Source organism: Talpa europaea, assembly GCF_964194135.1.
Source record: "Talpa europaea genome assembly, chromosome: 15".
NCBI lineage: Eukaryota > Metazoa > Chordata > Mammalia > Eulipotyphla > Talpidae > Talpa > Talpa europaea.
The window spans coordinates 57,940,724-57,966,671 of record NC_140083.1 but is presented as its reverse complement, the minus strand read 5'-3'; the positions used below and the strand labels follow the sequence as shown (position 1 = coordinate 57,966,671).

The 25,948-nt window shown below is 35.5% G+C and overlaps 1 protein-coding gene across 4 annotated transcripts in view; it reads left to right on the top strand.

The window, feature by feature from the left end:
* The window catches only part of PIK3C2G (phosphatidylinositol-4-phosphate 3-kinase catalytic subunit type 2 gamma), a gene marked incomplete at both ends in the record, with an annotated part of 286,347 nt that overhangs the window by 237,615 nt on the left and 22,784 nt on the right, over positions 1-25,948 (top strand). For all 4 annotated transcript variants that reach the window (XM_084255119.1, XM_084255118.1, XM_084255117.1 and 1 more), the window contains 2 exons: positions 7,813-7,885; positions 14,774-14,868. In XM_084255119.1, coding sequence (XP_084111245.1) covers positions 7,813-7,885; positions 14,774-14,868 — 168 coding nt within the window. The remainder of the gene's footprint in view (positions 1-7,812; positions 7,886-14,773; positions 14,869-25,948) is intronic.

Sequence of the window (25,948 nt, the reverse complement as noted above, 5' to 3'; positions counted from 1 at the left end):
TGCTATACTACATCTGATCTTTGCAAGTACTTTAACTCTCTGTAGTCTGAGAACAAGAATATGTTCATATCATAAAGGGAAAAATACTGAGGTGTTGAGCAACTTTGAATTGATCAACTTTCTCAAAAATCAATCATTTTAGATTACAAATGACTTAATATAATTGATAAACAAAATATTAATAAGAGCTCTGAAGTTAACAAAATATAAGCTGATACAGATTTTAACTAAAATTACTCAATTGGTATTTAAATATGATTTTTATTGACTAAATTTCTAATTTAAAAGCACGTTGTTAGACATTAAAATTTCCATATTAGTTATATAAACATCTCTCTAGCAAAGAATGTATAGATATTATACAATAGAGCATTTAATACAACCTAATGCATTTAGGCTTGACCATTAATATCAAAGACCAAACATTTAGAGTCCCCAAAACAAATCCCAACTATTTATTAATCTAGCCACCAACTATATAATGGTCTACATAGGAAGGATATTCAAAATATTTAACAATTTCCAGAGCACAGGCACTGGTGACCAGTCATAAAGACTGCCAGCCACCTGCATGGCCATATGAGCACGATTGGTTGAATTTTGCTATAGCTAAGAAAACTGTGGAAGGAGCAGGAGAGAGTGGAAGCAATCAGGAGTCTCAGTAAAAATTGTGAGACTTCTAAGCAGAGATGGCAGATGGAAACTTGAATAGCTTTAGTTGAAAGAAAAAGAGAGGATGGGAACATAGATATTTGTATTGTCAGTAAAGATTGGTTTTCAAAACCATGAAACTGTAAAGATTGCTTAAAGTAAAAATGTAAACATAAAAGAGAAGTGGTCTGAGGATTAGAGCAGGCAGCACACCAATTTTCAAATTTGAGACAATAGGAAAAATCAACAGAAGAGACAGAGAATAAGCAACCTACTGGAATCTAGAAGAATGTTGTTCTTGGAATTCTGAAGAAAAAATTATTTCAGAGAAGGAGGATCAGCTATTTTGAATGCCACTCATGGGTTGAAAATTGAGATCTGACCAGCTGAATTAGCAAAATGGATATAACTGGGAGTTAATAAGAACAGTTTGAAGGAGGTAGTGCTATGAATCAAAATAACTGATTCTAATGGATTGAGAAGAGAATCTGAAGAGAAGAATTTGGGGTAGAAAGTAAAAAATGATAGCTTCTCTCTAAAAATCATTGGGGAAAAAATAGTGTACAGGAAAATGCATATCAAGAATTTTGTCTTTTTAACTAGACTGTAGCATTTTTGCATTCTGATAGGAAGATACATTTAAGAAGCAAACATTGATGATATAAGGGAGAAATGAGAGCTGAGCCCGCGACCAGAGGGATGACCTTGAGACAAAAAGAGAGCATGGGATCTAGTATCCAAATTAGTCTCAAGATAAAGCATAGATAGTTTACCTTTGTAATGGAGGATAAGCAGAAATGAGGTAAGATAATAGGGTATGTTGATAGGAGCTTATAGAAAACTTCTTTTCTGCTTCTATTTTTTTCCTTCAACAAGAACAGCCTTGAGAAAAACAAGAAAGGGATAGTATTTTGGCATTTTGAAGAGAGAGGATAAGGTATTAAATAGTCCTGTAGGTGGAAGAATAAATGGGTTATATATGGACTACATTTCACATTAGAGAATTGTCAGAAAATCCCAAACACCAACTTGAGAGTTAGGCATAGAATGAGAGCAAAACCAGAGGGCATGGTTGAGTGCTTTTCTCTAGCGACATTCAGCAGGCCAGATATAGCTGCAGAACAGGCAGGAAGTAATCGGTTACTTTTTTTTCCCCACAGTTACCACATAATTTTTTATTTTATTTTTTAATAAATTATTTGATTTTATATAATTCTTACATCATTTTTCATTTTTGCATAATGTATGCATTTTCATTTTGTTTATATTCCCCATACAATTCCCACCCCCTTTTTCTGACCCTAATCCCTCTTCTCCTCCCCCCATCCCCCACTGTAGTGTGTCTCTGGTCTATAGTTGCTTGTTGATTTTGAAGATGTGGTATATATGCACAATGGAATATTACTCAGCAATCAAAAAAGATAAACTCATGCAATTTGCAGCAACATGGATGGAGCTGGAAGGGATCATGCTCAGCCAAGTAAGCCAGAAAGAAAAAGAAAAATACCGGATGGTCTCACTCATAGCAGGAATTTAGAAAACCTAAGTAAGAGATCAGGAAAAAGACTAATTGCAATAAAGTAAAAATCAAAATCAAAAAGCAACTTTTTTTTTTAATATACAAGAGCTAGGGTACAGGCCAGAGGCCCGGGAGGGTGAGAGGATTCACCAGAGACAGAGCAGGGAGCAAAACAGGCAGATGACAGAAATACACTGCTGAGGGGAGTGGCAGGCATGACTGGAGAGGTCTGCCACACCATGTGGGACTCCCACCAGCCAGCTGGGATCGAATGCACACTGCAGAGGCTCAGACAGCCTCACAGCACGGTGCTCAACCCGCTGCGCCATCGGGGAGGCCCCAGGGTTACTTTTGTTTGTTTGTTTGTTTGTTTGCCAAATAAAAAAAATAAAGGAAAGAGGACTAACAGAGTTGAAAAGAGCATGTAAGGGATTTATTATAAATATGGGCCAAACTGTCAGAGAAAGTGGTCAGAATTTGATCAGAATCCAAATTGGTCAGAGAAAGTCTTTAGAATATGAAAGGGGTTAGGGACAGTGAAAAAGTCTTAAGAGTCAAAAGACTGAGTTGTATTACTGGAAAGAGTGAGCTGGAAAGGAGGCAAGTATCTGTTGTAAACTGGGGGCTGGAAACAAAGATACTGGTATAGTTTCAGTCGCTGCTCAAAACTAGATTAAAGGAACAGGAGTGAGTGACTGAGGAGGAGGCATCACTGGAGGTAAGGAGTGCAAAAACAAAGACTCTTTTGCATAAGAAGGTTGACTGGAGTATTAAAGCAAGTGAATTATGTTGAGTACAACTGGAGAAAATGACAATAACCTAGGGTGAGAAATCTTCCAGAAATGAAGACCAATGACAGAGAGATCTGTAGACAAGTACAAAATAGGGGGCAGTGGGCAACATAGTCAGTAGGCATAATATTCAAAGGATAGCATTTGTAATAAAGAAGAGAAGAAACTAGAAGAGCTTGAAAATGCCAGGAAGATACCCTACCCCACCACCAGGACTAGGACTATAAAAGAAATGGGAGAGAGTACAATTATCATTTCAGGGACTTTAAACAGGAAGTCAAATGGAATGCTCCGAGAATATAATATGTTGAGCATATGAGAAATTTTGCTGATGACATTTTCCAAGATTGCTATTTTTTCTCTCCTCCACAATGTTGCAGCCATTTTTCTAAAAATATTTGACCATGATGCTTCTTTGCTTAAATACATCACTAGGTCACAGAAACACATGCTCTAGGACTCCACAAAGTGTTCCCTCCCTCCCTCCTTCCTTCTCTCTCTCTCTCTCTCTCTCTCTCTCTCTCTCTCTCTCTCCCCCCCTCCCCCATGCACTCTTCACTTATATAGGTAGTTCATTGGATAGTAACACAGGTGGGACTCCTGACCACACTCTGCCTGTACTTTTTAAAAAATGAATTAATTTTTAATTGAAATAAAATTGGTTTACATTGTTGTATTTAGGGAGTAGAGGGTCCCTCTTCAGGTATTATTATCATAGTGCACCCGTCACCAAAACACTCTGTAATCCACCAGGATAGTCTGTTGTGCTCTCTCCACACTTTGTTCTGGTCCCTCCTCCTCTTCCTATTTGGATACAATTGTCAACCATTTCAAATGGTGTTTGGTTTCTCATTTTAGAAGAAGTCAATTCAGTTTTCTTTTATCTTGTTTTCTACCTGAGAAACTATTGCCATTTGAAGATTTAAGTAGAATAGCAACTTTTTTTTTTTATAATGTGAGAATCTTTTGGTATTTCTGGACATTTAGGGTAAATGACTTTGTCCATTAATTGCCAATTGTACCCTCTAGTCATTGAGAAATTGAAAGTATCCCCACACATTTTCTAACACCTCATATTGTAGGGTCTCCAGATAAAACATAGACTGCCCAATTGATTTTGAGATTTTATTTTCAGCATAAGTACACTGTAAATATTGCATGGGTAACTTTTTTATTTGCTATATTTGAAAGCCCCACATATGGTTATCTCTGATGAGTATGATTATACTTACAGACAATGTAAACATGACACCCATAGAGTTACTCAGTATACAACTTACACAACTGAATGTAACCACACTATATGGGAGTCAATACAAATATAACTGAGAACACTTGTCCAGGTTATCAGTGAGAGAAACTGTAGCAATAACATATCTATAATTCTCCAAATTATCCAGTGTTTCAATGTCCTAAAGGCTGTGGGATAAGTAAAACCAACTCTGAGAAAATTTTAAAATCAATTATTTTCAGATCCAACAATATTACTTCTTCTACCTCTTCATCTCCTTTATTGATTTATCCCTCCTCCTTATTATACTAAGAAATCAGTATTTAGTAGATCACCCATACCTGGAATTACAAATCAGAATTTCAAGGATATGACAGTATAAACACAAGGAAACAATTAGCTAGTGGTGACATTTCAGACACTAATTGGGAAAATATTCATTGGGTAGTGAGGTCAAAGGGCTGCCAGAGAAGAATAATTGACTAGCTGTCAAAAGGCCAAAGAAGTTGAAATTTCCTTCAACAAATTCTGCCCAGATTGACTTAAACCTTTCAAAATAAAAAACTTGATTAGATTGGATCCCTGAATTCTTGAAGATAGATTCTTATTAAATAATCTTACAAGAGATTAATATATCGAGATCAAAACAGGCAATTAACTAATTTACAATGATGCATGAAAATGCTATATAGGTAAGAATATTTGCATTAGAAAACCATTATATTCTACATCTGAAAACCTAACTGTTTTAATTAATATTTATGGAATATTTATTGAGCAGAATTGCTGTATTAGCCATGAGTGAGCAAGTGACAATTTCTTTTACCATCTCACTGACTAGACTAACAAGAGCAGAGAGTGAGCATGTAGGTGCTACACCTTGGGCAGATGGGTGGACTGGGGTCCAAAGGAGCACATAGGAAGAGATGGAGAGGTTGACCTACTCAAGGAGATACATATAACCAGTGTAGTTAACTTTAAAATACTGGGAGAAAAATGGTGATTAAAGTAGGGAAATGAGTAAGATCCCAATGAAGAAAAGTTTTATAAGCCTTCTTGTCTACAAGCGGTTTCTCTTTTTCTAAGACCAATGTGGAACCTTGCCAGGTCTTGAGCAATTAATTAGAATTTTATTTTTAATTTGGCAATTGTGTAGAGAATAGGTTGGATTATAGAACAAGCATCAAGATCAGAGCTGGAAAACCCTGATGTAACTTACATGAGAAGCTACTAGATCTACGAAAATGGGAGCGTACCTGAAAAAAAGAAGCACATAGAAGGGCTGTTTAGGAGGTTATATTGACAGGAGCTAGCAATTTATTTTATGGATAGGGTAAGAGAACAGATAGTCCAACAAAATAAACCTCACTTTGAGGTTAAACCCAGGAGAAAGTAGCAAATATAGAGAAAATGCATTTAGTGGTGCACTTTGAGGGCTGTAATTATCTTTACAACACTCAAGGGACCCAATAAAAATATTTTTATATACAGGACTGAGACTCAGGAGATAAATCTGGGATAAAGGTTTAGATTTGTGTATTATTATATAAAAGGTGTGACATTATTCAGAAAGAAATTGCTAGCATGTTGAGCGATATGGACCCTGGAATGTAAATTACAAGTAAAAAGAAAAGAGCCTGAAAAGAGTCTAAGACAAGATGACTGGGCATATGGAAGAAAAACTGGGAGGAAAGGACTTGCTATCACAAAAGTAAATAAAAGTTCATATTTCGCTAAAAATGGCATTAGTTATTTAAGAGCCAGGAACTCTAATTAGATTTGGAAAAAAATTTTGCTTTCTGTCCCCATTCCCTCCTTCAATAGGGTGTGGGCATAGTGTTTTGGTGAGAGTGAGTGGATCACATGCACATATAAAAAAAAAAGGTCAAAAAGTTTTTGATGGTTACAGCATTTTCTGAGGACAATTAGTGGCAGAAATTTGAGTGTGATGGATCAGAAAGGGAGTAAATGTTGATGTGGAACCAAGGTGAGTACAGACACCTTTTTCTTTTAAGGTTTTTTGCTTCAGGGAGGAGAAAAATAACAGGACCTAAAGAGGTATTAGTGAAAAGGTACTATTTATGTGTGAGTATATTTTGTGTGTTTTTACTCATCTGTTAGTTGTTAAAATGGAGAGAATTAACCATACTTCATGCTGATAAGAAAGGAAGGTAAAGATACTAACATACTAACTGAAATATTCCACAAGTTTCCTGAGAAGGAAGGAAAAGAATCCAGGACACAAATGAATGAAGCAGCATTGGATAGTGTATTGGTTGGGAGGAAAAAGCCTGTTTCAGATCTTTCTTCTTGAACTTGTACATGACCATATGTGCAAGTACTCCATGTCTCTTCATATAATCTCTATATTACTGTCTGTGTCAAAATTTCCCCTTATTGTAAGGATTTTAGTCATACAGGATTTTAGTCCACCAGAACGACCTCATCCTAACTTCACTAATTACATCTGCAATTACCTTGTTTCATAATAAAGTCATCCACTGAGGTATTGTAGGTTAAGACTCAACATCTGAATTTGTTGCAGAGGGACATAATTCAAATTATAACAAATAGGGAGAGAAACACGTCTTCCATGGTATTAGGAAGAAAAAAAGAAGAGATGGCTTTATGAGTCTGTAGATTTTATGGCAGGAATTTTAGGAGTTTCCATTTGCCTTTTTTACTTTCTCTAAAATGGAGACAAAATCATTGGTAGAGAGGAAGCAAAAGTTGTAATTTTAAGTTTCCTGGAAGAGTTCTGAAAGGTATATTACACAAAATGAGAGAGAAGGCAGGCTGGGAAGAATGTCGGACAGCTTGCCTGCTACTGCAGCGTCAGCTTCTGATTGTCAGAGGAAATCATCGGTTATTTAGTGGTGCTCTTCAGATAATAATGTAGGGTCTCATGGAAAGAACTGCTTTGGTTATATAATGACTTAGAACAAAATGTATTCCAGTGTCACTACAGAAAAACTATTTTTAAATTCAGCAATGTACCCATTCAACTGGAAATCGGGTTAAATGTCAATTTGTGATTATCCCATTTTAAAAGAGAGCACTTTACTCTGTTCTCAACTTATACAGAACTAGAATTTCTATTAAAGCATTCAATACAATCTATTTCTTCTACTAGATTTTGTTCTAAAGAGAGGTAACCCCTTATATATCTTTCTGTTTCTAAATATCCCCTAACATACCCTGATGTACAATCAGGAATCAGTGACCTTGAGGAGTAACAGCTACTCACTAAATGAGTCTGGGGCCTACTGAGAGTAATTTTTCTCTAAAAGCCTTGTTCAAGGATACACATTTTCTAAAAAGGGCAAGTATGAGATTTATGCATAATTGTAAAATTCAAGAATGTAAATATTGTAGCCATCAGAGCACACCTAAATACATGAAGAAATGTACTCGGACGTCTAACTCATAAAATATTAGCATAACTTAGGACAAAATTATACTGCTAACTTAAAGTTGCTAATATATTTATCTCCATTTTTGCAATCCATGAGAGGTATCTATTTTGCAGATAACTCTATATCTGAGTCACTATTTTCATATACTAGTGAATAGGAGTATTAAATAAATTTACTAAGAAATAATTTTGCCTTATTTTTCAGAGTGATTATGTACTTAGTTTTTTTCTTTCTGAGCCTCTGCAACAAACAATTGACTCACCACCTGTGGACCTAGGTAAGTAATTTCATCATCCTTACTACATACAATCATTTCATTATAATTGTGCAAAATATATCCCAGCTATAACTTCTTCAATTTTCAAATTAAAAAGTCTTTTGAAGAGTAAGGCTTAAAGAGTCCTTTCTAACAATTTCTGAAGCTTTTTTAACCCCTAGAATATGTTCTTCAGGTTAAATTAAACCCACATGTGTTTGACCAATTAAAATAACTACATGATGTCACACCATTAATTCATTTCAATTAGTTGTGCTTTTAAATGGAATTTTACATCAGAGATTTGCTGTTTTCTCATGTAGGTGTGTCTTACACTTTATTCAACATCTTAGAAAGCAATAAAAATAAAATAGGATCTTCCCCTGGTGGTGCAGCAGTTGAGCGCTGGGCTGCGAAGCTGCCCACAGCCTCTGTATAGCGCTGGTTGGATCCCCAGCCGCCAGAGAGGGTCCCACATGGCAACCAGACCTCTCCTGCCGCACCCCCTGCTCCCCTCAGCAGTGTACTTCAGTCCTTCTGCCTGTTCTGTTCCATGCTCTGGCTCTGGTGAATTCTCTCACCCTCCCGCGCTTCAGACTGTACCCAGTGCTTGTATAAATAAATAAATAAATCTTTAAAAAATAAAATAAAATAAAATATTAGGGCCTCCTTGGTGGCACAAGGGATTAAATGCAACCTATGAAGCTAGCCACAGCCACTGCAGCACGAGTTCGTCCCTGGCCAGGAAGCAACCCACATGGCCCAGCAGACCTCTCCTGACTCGCCCGCTGTTCCCCTCAGCAGTGTACTTCAGTCAATCTGCATGTTCTGTCCCCCACTCTGTCTCTGGTGAATCCTCTCACCACCACCCCAACTCTGGCCTGTCCCCCTGTTCTTGAATGCATAAATAAATAAATATTTAAAATAAATAAATAAATATTAGACAATAGTAATGATCATGATTATCTAACAATTTTACTCTTATCTTTTAAAGCTCAGTAGATGTTCAACCTCCTTCATAAAGTCTTCTTTGATAAACCATGATCCTGAGCTAGAATCTCGGCATCTGCCAAATGTGTGTTAATTCTAATTAACTTTTCTAACATCTCACTTAGATTGACAAAGATCCCTTTTTTTAATATCTTCTCAATTCCAAACATCCCTGCTATAATTCCATTGCCACTGGCCTTCTATTACTGATATTGGTTTTATCTCATATAAGATTTGCAAACCCGTCGTTTGGTATACCTCATCCCCCTTTCCTCTTCACTTTATCCACACTACCTCTTGACTCTGTTTTTGAGATTACTCTCATCTGCTTATCACCTCTGGTTATATCTGACATCTTAGTTACTCACCCCTTAGGTGTAATAGCTTTGTACAACAGGATTAGGTTATATAGCGTAAATTTCTTGTTATGTTGTGTATGTCTGTGTCTGCCTCATTTCTCTTATTAGAACAAAAGTAACTTCAAATCAAAGAATCACTTCCCACTATGCATTGCTCTGCACTCACAAATGCTGAAGTAATGTATGAGAATTATATCATTCTCACTACCCCACTGACTATGTGACATCACTCCCTAAGACACTTTTCTTATATAGCCAACCATAAACAATATTAAATAAGGCAATTTCTTATGTTTTATAGCATTTACCTAAGAAGAATCATATCCACAAAATTTATTTTTTTTATTGTCACAATTTCCTGACATCTAAAAAATAGGTTATTAAAAAAAATAGTATTAGGTGTGGAGATGTTTTTACACTCAATGTTTAAAACTTGAATAAACAAACAAACCAAAAAAACCCCATAAGGTTGTAGAATTCTAATGTCAAATTTTTGCAAAGGTATTAGGCTGATCTTTATTCTGTCATTAAAATCCTTTAAATTGACCCTCTACTTTCCAAAAAATTAAACTGTGGATCACTAACACATTTATAACTTTGCTAATAGTGTTACCTATCTGTAAGGTATTCTGAAATACATATGCACACAGAAAATTATGAATACTACAAAAATGAAAATGGTTGAGAATTTGTTTTTTTCTGGTTTACTTGTTTCTCATTACAATTATAAAATACTGAAGATTTTGATTCTCAATATTTTTATATACAGGACTATGTAATATAGCCTATTATCTTAAAATGACAGAACACTTCCTCTAATCAGAACATGGAAATCATTATAGTAACAAAGATTAGAAGAAGGTTGTACCCTCATATTCTGTAATATTTCCTCTTTTATGCTTCTAAATTCTTCATCTTCTTATCACAAAAAAACACTTGATTCTAATCAAGAAGCACAGTACTTATATTAAGCACTATTCTTGTCAGTTAGTTGAAACTTTAAGCTTATGGTTGTTAAATGATTAGAGGGTAAAATGATTCGAGTGCATTAAAATAATAATCGATGATGGAAAAAAAGATAAACTCTTGCCACTTGCAGCAACATGGGTGAAACTGGAAAGGATGATGCTAAGTGAGATAAGTAAGAAGGAAAAAAGACAAATACTGAATGATGTAACATACGTAGAATATACAGAGGCCAAACAAAGGGTCACATAAAGACAAACTAAAAACTAACCTTCGAATACTGATTATAGACCTGAGGCATTCCCATGCAGAGAGACGGGGAAGGTGAGAACAAAGTGGAGAAAGCACAGTGAACTATGGTGGAGGACTACAGGTGTTTTGGTTGTGGGTGGATTGTGGTAGCAACACTTGAAGGGGAAGATCATATACTTTTAACACACAAATAATTGATTTAAAGCAATGTTACCTCAAACAAATAAATAGTAAAAAATGTAACAAGCTATGTGACAAAAACTGGGGGTAAAATCCCTTGCTACCTGTTATTACTACAAAATTAGAAGTCAAAGGAATTATGAATTCTATAAAACACTATATCAAAGTCCAAAAATAACCCAAAAATAAATGACAAAATCTGTGAAATATCTACAATTTATTGCAAAGTTTCATTGCCTAACATACAACTATTTCCTAGAAATTGCTACGAAAAATGCCCACAAGTAAACAGAAAATTGTGTAAAGAATATGAAAAGATAAGCCACAATAAAGAAAAATTTAAGTGGTCCTTAACCAAAGGAAAAGACACTTGACCTCATGCATAAGAAAAATGCAGATGAAAATTACAGATACCATTTTTACTCATCAGATTGGCAAAAAAAATCAAAAATTTAATTAATCAGCTTGAATACAAATCAGCATGCACCCTCAAACACTGCTGGTGGTAATGCAAATTCGTATAACCTCAATGAAAGGCAATTTGGCAATATTTATCAAAATTACAAATGCTAACTCCCTTTGAGCAATTGTGTTGTTGGAAATTTATCTTATGATATTTGTGCACAGGTACAACATGAATGTACATTCAATGTATCATCACAGCATGGTCTGTAACAGCTGCAAAACACTGGAAACAACTTATATGCCCACCAGTGGGGAACAGGTTAAACAAATGATGGCACTTCCACATAATGGAAAAACATGAAGCTACATTTTCAAAAATAAAGAAGTTTTATGCAGAACAGTAATATATTATTCCTTTTGTGGAAAGGGGAGGATAAAAGCACTTAATCATATTTGTTTATCTGGAGAAACTATGGAAGAGTATGTGGAAGAGTATATCTGGAAGGAAATATAGGAACTAACAAAATAGTGATAGGGGAATTCCGGGCAGAATTCATTTACTTGTTTATATTAAGTTCTTCTCAAAATTCTCCCTCTCTGGGTTCTTCATTTATGCTGTTTCTCTTGAGTTACGAATCCTTATTTGTCCCTTTACATCATGATAAATTAGATTATAGGTGTTAGAATTTATTTAGCCATCTACCATTTATTGTGTGCCCGGTCTTGAACCAAATGCCTTTGTTTCCTCATGTGTAAAATGGAGCTAACACAGAGTTTATAGATTTGCCTTGAGGATTTAGTAAATTAGTCTACATAAAGCTCTCAGCCTGACAATTAGCACACAGTAAAAATTCTAGAAGCATTACATACCTGTTAGTACTATACTGACTACTAAAACTTCCAAGTGACCTGGATTTTCACTGGGTTCTGAATTCTGGTAAGTTTTCATAGATATTCTGCTTATAGAATACTTATAAAGGTACCTATAAAGGTATAGAATGGAATATCATCTTTAGTCAGTTCAAATAAGAGTTGTATGGTTAATATTTAAGCACTCAATCATAACTTTATGCTAATTTCTTACCTTTTAATTAAAACTCTCTGATTAAACACATTGAGTTTCTATTTAATAATCTTTTCATTCTTTTTTATTTTTTGTTATTTTTTAAATTTTATATATTTTTACATCATTTTTCATTTTTGTACAATGTATGCATTTTCCTCTTGGTTATAGTCCCCATACAATTCCCACCCCCCCTTGCTTTGATCCCACTCCCTCCTCTCACCCCTGTAGTGCATCTCTGGTTTATAGTTGAATGTTGATTTTGATTTTCACTTTATTATAATTAGTCTTTTTCCTGGTCCCTTATTTAGGTTTTCTAAATTCCTGCTATGAGTGAGACCATCTGATGTTTTTCTTTTTCTTTCTGGCTTATTTCACTGAGCATGATCCCTTCCAGCTCCATCCATGTTGCTGAGTTTGCATGAGTTTAAATTGCATGAGTTTATCTTTTTTTGATTGCTGAGTAATATTTCCATTGTGTATATGTACCACATCTTCTTGATCCAGTCACCTGCACCCCTATGTTTATAGCAGCACTATTTACAATAGCTAAGCAATGGAAACAACCCAAAAGCCCAAAAATAGATGACAGATCAAGAAGATGCGGCACATATACACAATCTTTTCATTCTTTAATTCAAAAATAATATTCATTGAGCCTCAAAAGTCATTAGCATTTTTACAATGTTTATATTAAAAGTTCAGCCACATTTTTTATTATTAAATGCAATTAACCCAGTACTATAATGATAGTATCTCTAATTTAAAACTCAGTCATTGTAATCAAGATATTTTACATACGAAAGTTTATTATATTTATGTAATTATTTCAATTGTGAGAAATTCTCAATGTCAATGTCAATTATCGCAATATAAATAATCCTCATTAACAATAAAATTATATACTTACAAACATGCAGTTTGGAAGAGAAACATGTGGCTCAGGTTTGATTTTCAAATGTTAGCAAGAATTAGAGAGTTCAGACTTGACTTTTAGTAAATAACGTGGACCACAATGAGCCCACAACAGAACACTTGGAAAACTTGTTATTAAAAAATTTCTTCTAAGAGAATATACAGCCAGAGATTATCAAGGGAAGTATTAGAAAAACTGTAAATTATGCTTAATCTTTGGGTTATAAAATGTAATTTTTAATTAAAAAACTAAAACTCTCATTTTAATGATGGAATGATTATGATTTGAAAGAAGAAAAATTGAGGTTACTCTTGCATTAAATAAATGCTAATTGTGATATTTTGGAGCAAGCACTGACTTATATCCCTTGTGGATAAAGGGGGGAAATTAAGCCCTAAGGGAGACTGTAATCCAGTAAGAAAATTGAGAATCTAGGGTAGTAATTAGGATGTAAATATTAAGTGATAAGGGTTGTACTAAGAGAGTTCAGAGGGAGGTAACCACAGAAACTATTTTGCATTTTAATTGGACTTTGTAGAAAGGTAAAAGTTTAATAGTCAAAATGGTGGAGGAGATCATTTCAAATAAAGGGAATAATATGAGCAATGACTGGGAGGTAACAGTAGAGCATGTTTGTAGAACTGAACCCATGAACTACAGTATAGAAAAACAGTGGGAAATAAAACAGAAAAATTCAGTAAGAAGTAAAAGTCTGAGAAATTTAGACTTTTATATAAGCATTGGAAAGCTATAAGTAATACTGTAATCAAAAAGTAATTTTATAAAAGTTGCTGTAGAAAGATTACAATGGTGATGCTATATAAATGGATTCTGAAGGAGGGGGAAAGAATGTACTAATAGTTCAGGCAAAAGATGAATCTCAAGGGCCTCCCCGGTGGCGCAGCGGTTGAGCGCTGGGTTGCGAAGCTGCCCGCAGCCTCTGCGGCACCGGTTCGATCCCTGGCTGCTCCCCGGCCACCAGAGGAGGGTCCCACATGGCGCTCAGACCTCTCCTGCCGCCCACTGCTCCCCTCAGCAGTGTACTTTGGTCCTTCTGCCTGCTCTGCTCCCCACTCTGGCTCTGGTGAATTCTCTCACCCTCCCACGCTTCTGACTGTACCTAGTGCTTGTATAAACAAAAAAACAAACAAATTAATTTAAAAAAAAAAGCCTCTAAAAAAAAATTTAAAAAAAAAGATGAATCTCAACTGGGTGCTGAGGAGCTAGATAGGAAGAGATGACTGCAAATACATGGGAAATGGATATTAGTAATCACAAACATTTATTGAGATTACATTACAAAAACATTTGAATCTGACCAGTCAACTATTCTAAAGTCATAACTATCACCTCCATTTTATAGAAGTTGATTAACTTCGTTGTGATGACATAGATCTAAGTGGTAATACAGGGACCTGAACCCCAGACTCCCTGATTTGTAGTGTCAACACTTCCCACATCCTCACTAATACTTCAAACCCACTGTACTGAATCTTAAGGGCAAAACTGGAACAAAAATGATACTGAGGTTGCAAATTTAAGTGAATGGGTAAAAAACAGCATCAATCAAAACAAAACACAGAATTATAAGGAGGAAGAATTGGTTCAGGAAGATTGAACACAAATTCTATGTCCAACCAACCAGCTTCTGAGGAGTACTGATCCGAAGAATGCTTGTTAGGCATATTCACTGGTCCAGTTTCAGTCTTATAATGTTTGATTTATCCTGTCATGAGGCATTTCCAGTTTAACCCACTGAAATTCTATTGTTTTATTAGGTGAGAAGTTTCCTGACAAGAAGCCTAAAGTGCAATTAGTCATATCATATGAGGAGGAGAAGCTGACCATACTAGTGAAACACATGAAAAACATTGTAAGTGTTTTATTGCTAATAAAAACATGGAAACCTACATTTAGAATCACTTGCCTCCATTAGGCTGCTAGTGAGAAGAATGGGCTAGCCACAGGTTTAAGCGAGGAGTAATAAGCCGGTTACTATGTTCTGTCTCTGTATGATTGTGATCCTTGGGGCAAAAACTATAAAATATTTCAAAAGTCCTAGAATGGAAATGAGATTTTATTCAAAATAAAGTGACAGGATAATCATTGCCTGTTTTTTCTTTGTGTTTGTATTGTGTTTTGTATTGTATTGATGTCTTATTTGGTTCCCCTATATTTCTGCTGTAAGTGAAACCATCCGATATTTTTCTTTTTCCTTCTGAAAGTATTGCATGGTTTCACTTATAGCAGGAATATAGGGGAACCAAATAAGATATCGGTGTAAAAAAGTAAAAATAGTACAAAGCACAACAAAGCAAAAACAGACAATTATAGATCAGAGACATCCTGCAGGGGAGGAGGAGGGAGAGGGATGAGAGGGAGGGAGGGAGGAGCACAGGGGACTGAGGTGATGGTGCTCGGGTGCACTGGGGAAGGAAACCCTATGGGGACTACACCTGAGGGGGTGGGGGGAAGCAAATATTGTTTAAAAATGAACAATGATGTAAAAATAAAAAAAATAATTAAAAATTAAAAAAATTAAAAATAAAGTGACAGGAAAAAAACCTAATGAAAAAGCAAGAATAGTTTGAGTATTAAGGGCTAATGAAAAAAAACTAAAATTAGGTCCAAAGAATTTTTATCTATCTCATCACTCTGCTCTGCATGGAGGATTGACTCCACTTTCTCTGTGAAGCCAGGAACTCTTAGTGTTTCCCCTCAGATTCCCACTGTACCTTCAGTTTATATTAAGGAAAAATATTAACATACTCTGATGTAATTTCTCACAGGTATTTCTTGTCCTTCAAGAAATAATGCATTTTTGAGCATAGGAATCCCGTATTATCTCCTCAGGATATAGAACAACTGCAGTTAACCTCAAAGGAAAATGAAAAGCTGCTGCATTGCACCCCATTCCTCCCTAGATCTGGAGGGGGCACAGGCAGGGATGGCAGCTGGGCCATATACCTCATTAAGTAAGGGAGGGAGATTTCTTGTGTTACAGGAGAAGTACTCAATGATTCATGAGTCCAGATGCATTACACAAAAAGGTGCAACTATCAGCCTCACCAGCCTCTCCAGTCTAGTCAAGGGGTCCTCCAAAAGGTTAAATTCCCCAGGAGGTTACACCAATGTGGAGAAAGTTAGTGGCATTATTTTAGCTCTCTACTGTAGCCACATAAATCTTTGAGGATGCACTTAGAAGAACTTAAAAGAACAAATGTTCCTCAATATAACATGCTCTGGAATAAAATAGAGCTTAATATTAATAAATATTTGTCCCATAAACAAATAGTTACCATGATTTGCAGGGAATACATCCATTACAATTTTAGTATCAGCCAGGTATCCAAGGATGTTTGTAAATCTGTGACATTCATTCACAGTATACGATTTTTATAATAGTTAGGCAAGCAATACAAAATGTGTTTTTGTAGAACTTTTGCTCATTATTTTTTATCGCTTTTGATAAAATAATCATCATAAATGAGAGGAGCAGTTGTTTAAGAAACACTGAGAAATCAGGATTCAGTTAGATATTTATTGCTATATATGTGTTCATGCATTTTAAACATATATAAAAACATAAATGATAAAAGAATTTAAGAAATAGTGTTAATAGTACTTATATATGTACATGATGTATGACTGTTAAATGCAGAGTCCACTTAGAAAGTATGTATTTATCCTACCAATATCATTGCTCAAAACATTTTAAAATATTCCTGTTACATTGCTTTTAGATCTGGCATATAAATCACACAGTAAACTTGGTAATTTTATTCAATAGTCATGGCTAATATTTGATCAAAAGCAACATTAACCAACTTGGTCACCTATTTTATTCACCAGATGAATCCCCAAATTACTTTTGACAGTCTTCCAAAATGCTGTTACACTCAGATGAAATTAGACTACCAATAAGGGTATTCAAAATAAATGTGAAACAGGCATGGAGCAAGAAAAGCAAGTGAGCAAGAGGAGCAAATGTTTATGATTTATATCAAGCTACAGGTAAATGTTTATATCAAGCAGAGCAGATTGAGCCTACAAAAGTTAATAAATCACTTAGGGCCACTACAGAATATCTGTTACCATCCCCTGTGAAAGCTATTAATAATGAAGTAGTACTTCCTAAGTGTAATTTCTCAGTCTACCAATTTATTCTAATCCTCTCCCCAAATTCATTCCTAGACTTCTTTTCTAACACTCGCCTTGTGCCTTAAATACCACTCAGATCTTTTTCATTTTTAAAACTCCAGCTTGGAACCCTCCTTAAAATCCAGAGCTGTATGTACAATTGATTACTCAACAACTCCAGTAGATATTTAATAGGTACCAAAACTTTATATATATGAAATCAAACTTCTGGTTACTGCCCCCTAACCTGGCTTCTTTTGTAATCCTCCTCATTTTAGTAAACAGCAGTGTCATTTATTAATTGCTCAGGTTAAAATCCTTAGCATCACTTCGATGCACAAATTGCATCCTATTATTCAGTAAATTCTGTCAGCTCTGCTTTCAGAACAAATCCAGAAACCTACCAATTTTTTACCTTCACAGCTACCACTGTTGGTTTAAGCTACCATCATCTCTCACCTGAATTATTGGTGTAGCTTCTTGACAGCCTCCCCCTGTTTCACCTTAATTTCTTTATAATCTCTTTCTAATCTACCAGTCAAAATATCCCTTTGAAAATAAACTGAATCCTGTAATTCCTCTCTTAAGATCCTTATGGAGAAGGAGTCCCATGTCACTTCCAATGAAAAGCAATTACTTATTAATGATCTGTGAGGTACTTCCAATCTGGATTCCTAGACCTCTTTAATCTCACTTTCTACTAGACCCTCTCATATTCTCTACTCCATCCACTCCAACCTCAGTGACTTCCTTGCTGTTCCTTGGAAATGCAAGCATAATTCTGCCCCAGGACATTTGTACCTGCAACTCAGTTTATCCAAAATGTTCTTTCCCAGATTCATAGTTCAAATTCTCTGTGGTTCAATCTCATTTGTCCTGAAGAACTACATTTTATTTTCCTGCTTTACAATGTCACCTTTTCAGTGTTATCCTCTCTGACTCCCAAATGTAGAGATACCCCTCTTTGTTAACACTTCTTTATCTGACTGGTATCACTGCTGTAATCCAAGGATATGGAATAGAGCCAACTACACAGTAAGTATTCAACGGGTACTTTATCAAATGGAAGAATGTCCAATTACTTCTGATATGAACCACTGAGAACTAGGCTCTTTCTCACCTTCCAAACCTCATCACAACAAAGACACATCATGCCTTGCATTTTGCACAGCTTCTTCTAAATTACTATTTTTTCCCTTCTGCTTTTCTGAAGACATAAATAATATAATATTAATGAGAGGGGAAAAAATCTATGTATAAATTCTTGACATATTATTTCTCATTCTAAGTTTTAAATAATTATACTTTTTGAACCTTCAGCATTTTCACATGCCAATGTAATCAGACTAAAGAAGTTGTGCTTGATTTTATTTTAATATTAAAATTAATTATTGTGTCTGAAGTTCTATTATATTTAATATTACATTCAATGAAAAGAATTGTTTATCTTATATTAAATCTCTGAAGCTTTGCTCTAAGGATTATTTCCTGTGAGATCACAAGCTAAAGTAAACTTGCTAAAATTTCTTGCTTTCGTAGAAACAAAATATGACTTTTTCTAGTGAACAGAGACTGACAAGGTAATGTAGTTATTTAGTAGCTTAGGCAAGATTTGTAAAAATAGTATTTTAGTATATATTACAAAGAAACATGCAAAATAATTTAGGCTTTGCATTTCCCTGATTACAAGTGATGTTGAACATTTTTTCATATGCCTGTTGGCCATTTGCATTTCTTCTTCAGAGAAGTTTCTTTTTAGCTTTTCTGCCCATTTTTTGACTGGATTATTTTCTTTGTTTTTGTTGAGTCTCATCAGCTCTTTGTAGATTTTTGTGATCAGTCCTTTATCATTAGTGTTGTGTGCAAAAATGTTCTCCTAGTCGGTGGGGTTTCTCTTTGTTTTTGTTATTGTCTCTTTTGCTGTGCAGAAGCTCTTTAATTTGATGTAGTCCCAGCTGTTTATCCTAAGTATTTACCCAAATGACACAGAAACAGTAATTCCAAAGGGCACCTGCATGTCTATGTTTATAGCAGCACTATTTACAATAGCTAAGCCATGGAAACATCCCAAATGCCCAAAAATAGATGACTGGATCAAGAAGATGTGGTACATATACACAATGGAATATTACTCGGCAATCAAAAAAGATAAACTCATGCAGTTTGCAGCAACATGGATGGAGCTAGAAGGGATCATGCTCAGCAAAATAAGGCAGAAAGAAAAAGAAAAATACCGGATGGTCTCACTCATAGAAGGAATTTAGGAAACCGAAATAAGGGACCAGGAAAAAGACTAATCAATACAAAATAAAAATCAAAATCAACAAGCAACTATAAACCAGAGACACACTACGGGGAGGGGAGGGGAAGGGAGGGGAAAGGAAGGACTAGAATCAAAATAAGGGGGGAGGTGCAATTGTACGGGGAATATAACCAAAATGAAAATGCATACATTGCGCAAAAATGAAAAAAGATGTAAGAATTATATAAAATTAAAAAAAATTAAAAATAAATAAATAAATGAAATAAAAAATAAAAAAATAATAATTTAGGCTTGAAATATATTTTAAAATCTTACATTTTCCCATGGAACCCACTCTTAAAATGCTCTTTTTGACTTCTGCAATGTCTTGCCTGTTATCATGGATTCTCCTAGTCTATGTCTTTCCTAGGTGTTTTTCTCCTCCCTGCTCCAGAATATGAGCATTCCAGAAAGCTCTAAAAGGCAGCCAGGTTCTCTTCTGACATTGACTATACTCATACTATCAATGTCTATTACATTATTTTAAATGAGAAGCAAGTAATGACAGGGAAGCAGAAAACACCTGAAATGGATTCTGTCTAATCCTTTCATAAGATACAAAATGGGAGAAATAGTTGCTACATGAAAATTAATGGAAAATAGAAGGCAACACAACAAGAATCCCACTCTCAATACTCAGTATTCCATATTCATGGATTGGAAGGATATTGTTAAAATAGACATGCTACCCAAGCAAGTTACAGACTTAACTCCCTATCAAAATTCCAACTGCATTTTCTCAGAAGTAGAACAATCTTAAAATTTGCATAGAACCACAAAAGATCCAGAATAGCCAAAACATTCTTTTTAATTTTATTTTATATATTTTTTTTACATTTTTCATTTTTGCACAATGTATGAATTTTCATCTTGGTCATAGTCCCCATACAATTCCCATCCCCCTTATTTTTACCCTAATCCCTCCCTTCCCCCCACTGTAGTGTGTCTCTGGTTTATAGTTGCTTGTTGATTTTGATTTTTACTTTATTATAATTAGTCTTTTTCCTGGTCCCTTATTTCGGTGTTCTAATTTCCTGCTATGAGTGAGACCATCCGGTATTTTTCTTTTTCTTTCTGGCTTATTTCACTGAGCATGATCCCTTCTAGCTCCATCCATGTTGCTGCAAACTGCATGAGTTTATCTTTTTTGATTGCTGAGTAATGTTTCATTTTGTATATGTACCACATCTTTTTGATGCAGTATTCTATTTTTGGGCATTTGGGTTGTTTCCATAACTTAGCTATTGTAATAGTGCTGCAATAAACATAGGGGTGCAGGTAACCTTTTGAATTAATGTTTCTGTGTCCTTTGGGTAAATACCCAGGAGTAGAATTGCTGGATCACATGGAAGCTCAATCTTTAGCAGGCTGAGGAATCTCCACACAGCTTTCCATAGTGGTTGGACCAGTTTGCACTCCCACCAGAAGTGTAGGAGAGTTCCTTTTTTACCACATCCTCGCCAACATTTATTGTTGCTTTTTTTGATATGTTCCATTCTTACTGATATAAGGTGGTATCTCAATGTGGTTTTAATGTGCACTTCCCTGAGAAAGAAGATCAAAGCTGCAGGCATCATGCTACCTGTTTTCAAATTCTACTATATAGCTATCATCAAAATAATATGGTGTTGACATAAAAATAGACACATAAAAACAGACAACCCAGAAATAATAATATATGTCTAATATATAAAATATATATTATGTGCATAATATATGTGTGTATATATATATTTTTAAGATTTATTTATTTATACAAGCACTGGGTACAGTCAGAAGCATGAGTGGGTGAGAGAATTCACCAGAGCCAGAGCGGGGAACAGAACAGACAGACTGATGAAATACACTGCTGAGGGGAACAGTGGGTATGGCAGGAGAGGTCTGTGCGCCATGTGGGACCCTCGCCGGTGGCCGGGGATCCAACCGGCACTGCAGAGGCTGCGGGCAGCTTCACAGCCCAGCGCTCAACCGCTGAGCCACCAGGGGAGACCCTATATAATTATTATTGACTGTAGTCAATTAAATTATGACAAAGGAACCAAGAATATGCAATGAGGAGAGGGCAATCTCTTCAATAAATGGGGCTGATAAAGCTAAACAACCACCTGCAATGAATGAAACTGAACCATTATCTGGTACCATACATAAAAACAGATTAAAGATTTGAATATAAGACCTAACTCCTAGAAGAAGTATCATCAATAAATTCCTTGAACTCCATTTCAGGGATGATTTTTTAGATTTAAGACAAAAGCAAAAGCATCAAAAGTAAAAATAAACTAGTGGGACTACATCAAACTAAAGAGTTCCTTTCTACATAGCAATAGAAACCATTAACAACATGAAAAAGCAATCTAACAGATGGAAGAAAATATTTGCAAATCATGTATCTGATACAAAGAACTGAAAAAACTCAATAGCAAAACATAAATAAACACACAAACAATAAACCAATCCAATTTAGAAAATGGGCAGAAAATCTGAAAAGACATTTTCCCCAATGAAGAAGTACTGGTTACATAAAATGGTACTCAGCATTTTGCTACTTATCCAGAAAATACAAATGAATAGCATGATGAGATATTAACTCACACTCATCAGAATGGCTAATATCAAAAAGACCTCCTTGCCAACACTTATTTCTTGTCTTTTTGATAATAGCCATTGTAACAGTTGTGACATGTTATCTTTTTTAACCCATTAGATACAGTTCATCATTCCAGCCCCTCATGACTCAGTGCCAATTATCTGATACAGCATAGTGCTATACCAGGCAGGTTATTGACATGTGTGCATTATACTTCTATGTCTTGCTTTAAATCATGATAAAACTATTTATCAGGACAAGATCAAGGCAAACATTTGAGGTTAAAAAAAGTACAAGAAAACTCCTCTATTTCACCTCTAAATTACTAACTTTTGCTTTTGCACTCTATCTTCTTCCCACACAACCAAGTATAACAACATCACAAATCTAATCTTCAAGTATTTCATCTGCTCTCACAATTTCTCAATAATTACTCACAAAACATAGTCTGTCTCTCTAATTTGTTACAATTTTCTCAGCACTTGGGGAGAGAAGCCAAGGATTAGGAGATTTGAAATCATTTAGAGCAGCTCAGTGCAATTGTTAAAAAAAAATAATTATCAGTTAACTCATAGACATCTCTTCACCACTTGCTACTGAGTAAATTGTGAAAGAATAAATGAGGTTTAAAGCCTTACTTCTTACATGTTATTAAGGCTGAGAAATGAAAATACTTGCCAAACCTCAACCGAGACATTTCAGTGACAGTTTGGAGCTCTGATTAGAATTCTGAATTTTTAGAAGTAATTCGGTTTGTATGTATTGAATCAAAAAAGAAATTCTATCTGCTAGTCTGTGAGTTCTGTCTCATTATTAACTATGTCAATTGAAGATTAACATTTAATATATATATGTATATGCGTATCACAAGATGATCACATTAATGAGTTTGTTTTTCTTTGAAGATGAACTATTTTGATCATTTTTATGTGTTCTTCGCTGATCATACAAAGTGCTAGGCCCATGGAGGTTTGACTTTTGAATTAACCTTTTAAAATAATTTTTGGAAATCACCTATTAATGACAAGATACTTATTAAACTGGTATAAAATGAAGCAGAAAACCATCCTAACTTAATTCAGCCCACTCTACACAAACCAACATACAGAAAAATTGGAAAACATTCAATTTCTTTGACTAAAGCACACAACAAATCATGTACCACAGTACTTTCTTTTACTTCTGTACTTTCATTGCACATTGTCATTTTATAAAAATATTCTCTTCATGATGGCTAGTCTGAATTTCAAAATTGCAATGTGGCAGGTACAAGGTGAGGAAAATGCTTTTTTATTGTGTTGTTTTGTTTCTGGCATAAATCTCGGGTTTTGATAATCGTATCATATTTTAATCATCCTTAGTTGATTTCAAGCAAAGCCTATATTATCCTATGATTGGAAACATTTAAGTAAAAAAAAAAAACCTGATGGAAAATTCTCATAAATTATTCATCAAAAGATAATAACCTATTAAAAACAATTAAGTTTTGAATTAATCTACAAAAGTTTCCAAAGTGTCTCATATTTTTAAACTGTTTGTTCATCACATTCTTGACAAAACTTTATCTTAATTTGAATCTGACAGTTTCCTTTGCATTTTTATAGAGACAAAATAAGGTAGTAGTTAAGAGCATAAAATCTTACAGAAAACCTCTTCAGTCAAAGACAATACTGACTTTAGGATTATTTGAAGAGCGTACTTTATATATAGTAAATACTTATTATGTGGTAGCTATTATTACTGCTACTGTGTTTGAAAATAAACATCTTTCTCGTTCATTTATATTTAAATACTTAGGGGTTGCTGGCATACGCTATGATCTGAGATGCATTTATCTACTTTATAAATAGTTTATATTATGCTTTGTTTTTATATCAACATGTTACTTGCCTTTTCCCCTTAATTTTGATAGACTAACATGTTTCTAAGATACTTCATTTGTTGACCATAATAACAAAAGAGTAGTGTTTTAAACCATTTTCAGGGCAAATGGCACATTTTCCATTGTAGACTACATGTCAGGTCACAAAATAGCAGTCAATAAGTTCATGAAGAATGGGGGGGGCGGGAAAAGGAGGAATTGGGGTGAAAATAAGAGGGTTGCAATTGTAAGGGGAATATAAAAATATTTTTTTTAAAAAATCAAAAAAAAGAATGAAATTATATGAAATATCTTCTCTTATCACAATGGTACCAAACTAGAAATCAACCACAAAAATAAAGCAGGAAAAACCTCTAGTATATGGAGATTGACCAACACACTACTGAATCATCATTGGATTGACCGTGAAATCAAAGAAAAAATTAAAAAATATTTGGAGACAAGTGAAAATGATGACAACCTGTCATAACTCATGAGGAACAGCAAAATCAGTACTAAGAAGAAAATATATAGCAAAACAGGGCCATAGCAAGAAACAAGAAAGAGTTCAAATAAATAACTTTACTTCTCATTTTAAGGACCTAGGGGGAAAAAGACAAAAGGCAGTAGAAGAGAGGAAATGATAAAAATCAGAATAGAAATTAATAAAATAGTAATTTAAAAAGACAGTCCAAAAGATCAATGAAGCCAAAATCTGATTCTTTGAAAATATTGACAAAATACAAAAGCTTCTAGCTAGACTCACTAAGAAGAAAAGAAAACTGTAATCAATAGAATCAGATATATAAAAGGAAAAATTACAACAGACATCTCAGAAATACAGAAATTACTTAAACATATATGTATTAGTAAATTGGATAATCTAGAAGAAATGGATAATTTCTTAGAGGCATAAAACTTCCTGAGATGGAATCAGAAAGAAATAGAAAACCTGAAGAAACCAATTACAAACAAGGATATTGAAACAGTAATCAAAAGTCTCTCAAAAAATGAAAGTCCAGAACCAGATGGATTACTAATGAGTTATACCAGACCTTCAGAGATGAATGAAAACGTATCCTTCTGAAACACTTCCATAAAAACAGAGAAAGAGGGAATGCTTCCAAACACATTTTATGAGGCCAGTCAAAAGCAGGCAAGAGCATTACAACAAAAGAAAACTACAGATGAATAGTCCTGATAAACATAGATACAAAAATCCTCAGCAAGAGAGAGGAGGAAAACAACAAACTAAAACGACCAACAAGAACAAATGACGCAGCAAGCGGGACTGTGAGTGGAAAGGAACTATTGCAGCCACCACACCCCATGAACGGGAGCTGGGGAGAACCCTGCAGGATCCGCCGCAGCGGTGAGCGAACGGCTCCGGGCACCATTAGAGAAGAACAAAGACCCCTGGAGACTCGCACACAGCCCGGGCTGCCGGTAAGCTTGTGCGGAAAAGCGGCGCGCTTGGCGCGCTTGAAAAGAAAACACGGACCGGGATCGCGGCTGCCCAGGCCCCCGCGCCTGCAACCTAGGCTTGCGGGGAGACGCGCGGAGGCCCTCATGGGGGTGAAAGTCCCTCACTGAGTAAGCAGGAACCAGGTGCCCAGGCACGGGAGCGGTGCAAAAGGCGCCATTCCCGCGCCACTGAACTGGGCTACAGCCCGCGTCCTGGACCTGAGGGCTTTGAAGTGAGACCCGGGGCACGAAATTCTGGGCGTGTGTTCTCCACGACGGTGGGGCACAAGGCAGACACAGCACCCCAAAGCCGTTGAGGTTTACCCTACCATTCTCGCTCTCTGATCCCTGTAGCACGGGGTTGGGGGGGTTGATAAACAGCCCCCCAAGGACAATAGGAGAGATCTCTGGCGCCACCTAGCGACCAGAAAAAAAGTCACTAACACCCCATAGAACAGGGAAATTTCTTAAGACTTCTTGAAAAGGGCAGAAGGCTTCTGGAGGACCCAGTGGCCAGCTGGGAAGTTAGTCCACGCCAGGCCCCTTCCAACTAGCAGTCTGAGCCCACAGAGGGAGCAGGCACCCACGTCCAGGGCAGA